Source organism: Dipodomys spectabilis, unplaced genomic scaffold (genome assembly GCF_019054845.1).
Source record: "Dipodomys spectabilis isolate Male_0828 unplaced genomic scaffold, ASM1905484v1 ptg000060l, whole genome shotgun sequence".
NCBI classification, from domain to species: Eukaryota; Metazoa; Chordata; class Mammalia; order Rodentia; family Heteromyidae; genus Dipodomys; species Dipodomys spectabilis.
In genome coordinates, this window is record NW_024870737.1 from 1 (window position 1) to 3059 (window position 3059).

Consider the following 3059-nt stretch of genomic DNA (forward strand, 5'->3'; position numbering starts at 1 on the left):
TCCCACGCCTCGGACTCCCGAATGAGCCCCAGCATCTCCAGGAACGTGGGCGGCCGGCCGACCATCCGCAGCTTCCTCAGGGCTTCATCCAGAGGCTCGGTCAGGTTGGCCCTGGTGAGCAGCTGCCTCAGGCGGACATCGTCCACAGAGGCCCTGGCGAGGGCGCCCTTCTTGATGGCTTTCTGCAGCAGCACTTCCAGGCGCAGCACGAAGGCCGACAGAGGTTCCCCGGGCTGTTGCTGGGCAGAGAGACACTTCACGCGGATGGTGGCCTGGGACCCGTTGTCTCCAAACACCTGGATCAGGGCTGCCAGGCACTCCTGGGCAGTCCTGGCTGGGTTCTCGGCCAGGAGCCCATGTACCAGCTGCAGGGCAGTCCCCCGCAAGCCTTCCATCAGCCTCCTCCTCCTCTCCCTCTCTGAGACCCCCTGCCACGCACGAAGCATGTCGCTGGTGTGGTCTAGCCAGGCCTCAAAGGACTCCTCCCCGGGGTCTGGCTGATCCCGCCCGGAAAACACGCCCAGCCGCTGGTACCTCACCATTTCCACCCAGGGCTGCACGGCCTGGCTGACCGAGTGCAGCCAGCAGTCCGTGGGCAGCCCCAGGCCCAGGGCCCCCGCCGCACTCTCCACCGCCTCCTCCTGTTGCTCCAGGTAGTGGAACACGTGGCCCAGAAACTCCTCCTCGCCCGGACAACCTGGCACGAACACCACGTTCCAGGGGCCCCCGGTGCCTGGGATTTCCCTGGGCACCAAGGCAGCATCCACTTCCCGGTCCAGCTCCACCAGGGCCGCGGTGGCGTTATCCTCCTCGCGGAACACTTTGCCCAGCACGGTAAAGTGGCCCACGGGCCACAGGGCGGCCTCTAGGCACTCTTGGAATTCGCCATCGTCACAGTCCTCGGGGATGCCCAGAATGAGCAGGCCCCGGCGCGCGCTGACGCCCATCCACCTGCACCAGTCCTGCAGCATCGTCACCGCCATCGCTCCGGATTCCAGCCCGGGCTGCGCTGACGCTAGGAGCAGGGAGCCGCCGCTGCAGCAGACCAGGCGGGCTCCCTGGTCCCCGGTGGGCAATGAACTGGGGCTGGAGCCTAGGCCTGGGACAGAGCCGCCCAGGTCTCCAGTGCCTGCGAAGGCGGGGGGGGGGGGGGGGGGGGGGAGGGGGGGGGCGGGAGGGGGCGGGGAGAGGGAGATGAAGGCCCGCCCCCCAGCCCGCCCCAGCCCCGTGCCACCGCCCCCGGAGGCGCCCGTGTTTCCTGTCCCGGGGGACCCCATCCGCGCCCTCCCCCGCCAGTGGGCCGATCCCCGTGGGTCGGGTCGGGTGGGCGTCCGTCCCCGCACCGGCCCCCGCACCCCAGGCTGCCGCAGTGGGTCAGGGCGCGACGCAGGGAGGGCGCCGGGGTTCCGCGCGGACGGCCGCCTCCACCCCTCCCTCCCCTCCTCCTCCCCGCCGCGCGCGGCTCTGGCGGGTACCTTCTGGTGGGGCCGGGGCTTCGTGGCCGTGGCCCGGGTCCGTGGCAGGCGGGGAGCGCACGCACGGGGCTCTCGGGCGGGCTGCGCGCGGCGGCGTGGGCGGTGGGCGGCCCCGGTTCCCGGTTCCCCGGCTCCCCGTTGCCGGTTCCCGGTTCCCCGGCGCGTGCGTGCGTGCGCCCGTGCGCTGCTGCGCGCTCTCCGGCTCGCTCAGCGCGTCTGGCTGTGGCTGTGGCTGTGGCTGTCTGGTTCCGGCACGTGGGCCGGTGCGTCCGCGCCTGCTCGCCACCGCTCTCTGCAGTGCGGACTCGGGGCGGGGGTGCGGCGGCGGCGGCGGCGGCGACGGCGTTGGCGGCGGCTGAGCCCGGACCCTCCGCGTCGCCCTGGAGACCGCCGGGCCATTGGCGCTCGCGGGTCACGGGACCGGGCCGCTGTGTCCGCCGCCACTGCCGCCGCAGGCACGGGGGGCCGCGGGTGACGTCAGCCGCACCGCTCCACGCCCCCCTCCCGCCCAGTCCCGGGTGACCCCCGCCCACCCGCCCGCCCACGTCCTGGGCGTCAAGAACCTGATTTCCAGGACCCCACGCTCCCCCCCAGCCCGGCCCTCCTATCTGGGATCAGCCGCCCGACCCCGCCTCTGGAGACGTAGGATGCGCACTTGTTGCAGTCCCTGCAAGGCCAGGGATGGCGGGACTTCTACTCAGGACCTCCAGAAAATGGCCCAGGGCTGGCAGCAGGGACTTGGGGGCTTTCCAGGCTCTCCCTCAACTTCGTTCCATCCCAGACACTGCTCCAGTCCGTGACCTAGGGGAGCAGTGCCTACCTCCTTTCCCCCCTCCCCCCCGGGCAGAGTGGGGGACAGGGGCGGTGTCCCCTGGAAGGGGTTGCAGTTGTGCTCCCGTGGGCTGCTGCTGCACAGCCAGCGATGTGGGTGCTAGCAGTCTGGCTGGAAATTCGGGACTCCTTGCGGGTCTGGGCCTGCACTGGCGTCACCATCCCACCTGGGCTCCAAGGGCTTTGCTGCCCTGGGGCCAGGGACCAAGGGACAGGATCACAACCCAGCGCTGGGCTCTGCAGGGGCCTCCCCAACTCTACCCTGGGTCCCAAGTGACTTTCCACTGGCCCCCTGCAGCCTGTATCTTCTTGTGACACACAGGTTCAGGTAGGATCTCTGGGACCTCTGCCTGCATTGTGTGGAGCAAGAGGCAAACTGCAGGAAGCACAGGGCCTCAATTTCCACTGCTCTTGGGCCCCTGCAGCTCAACCAGACTTGGTACATACACTGCCCTCTTCTCCCGGACGATAGTGTGGGGGTCCAGCCTCCCCACCAGTCTCCATCTGTCTGGCCTCCTCAGCCACCCACAGGTCCCCAGCCTTTGCCTAGCTGCCTAGGCTAGTAGGCACGGCAGCAACAGAGTGCCAGTGCCCCCTAGGCTGAAAGGGGCCTTGGGTCCCCACGAGTCACACTACCCCGACTCAGACATCTTCCAGTAGGCCTGCGCCATGTGTGCAGCCCCTCTACCGGAGGGGGGGGGGGAGTGGGGGTGAGGGGGAAGGGGAGCCAGGTCACTCACACCTCTGGGTGTG

The 3059-nt window shown here is 70.0% G+C and overlaps 1 protein-coding gene across 1 annotated transcript; it reads right to left on the reverse strand.

Moving 5' to 3' along the window:
- Positions 1-6: 6 nt before the first annotated feature.
- Pnma6a (PNMA family member 6A) lies at positions 7-983 on the reverse strand (the record flags this gene model as incomplete). Its single annotated transcript, XM_042680371.1, has 1 exon — positions 7-983. A coding segment is annotated over exon 1 (977 nt), but the record flags the coding sequence as incomplete, so codon positions are not given.
- Positions 984-3059: the final 2076 nt, after the last annotated feature.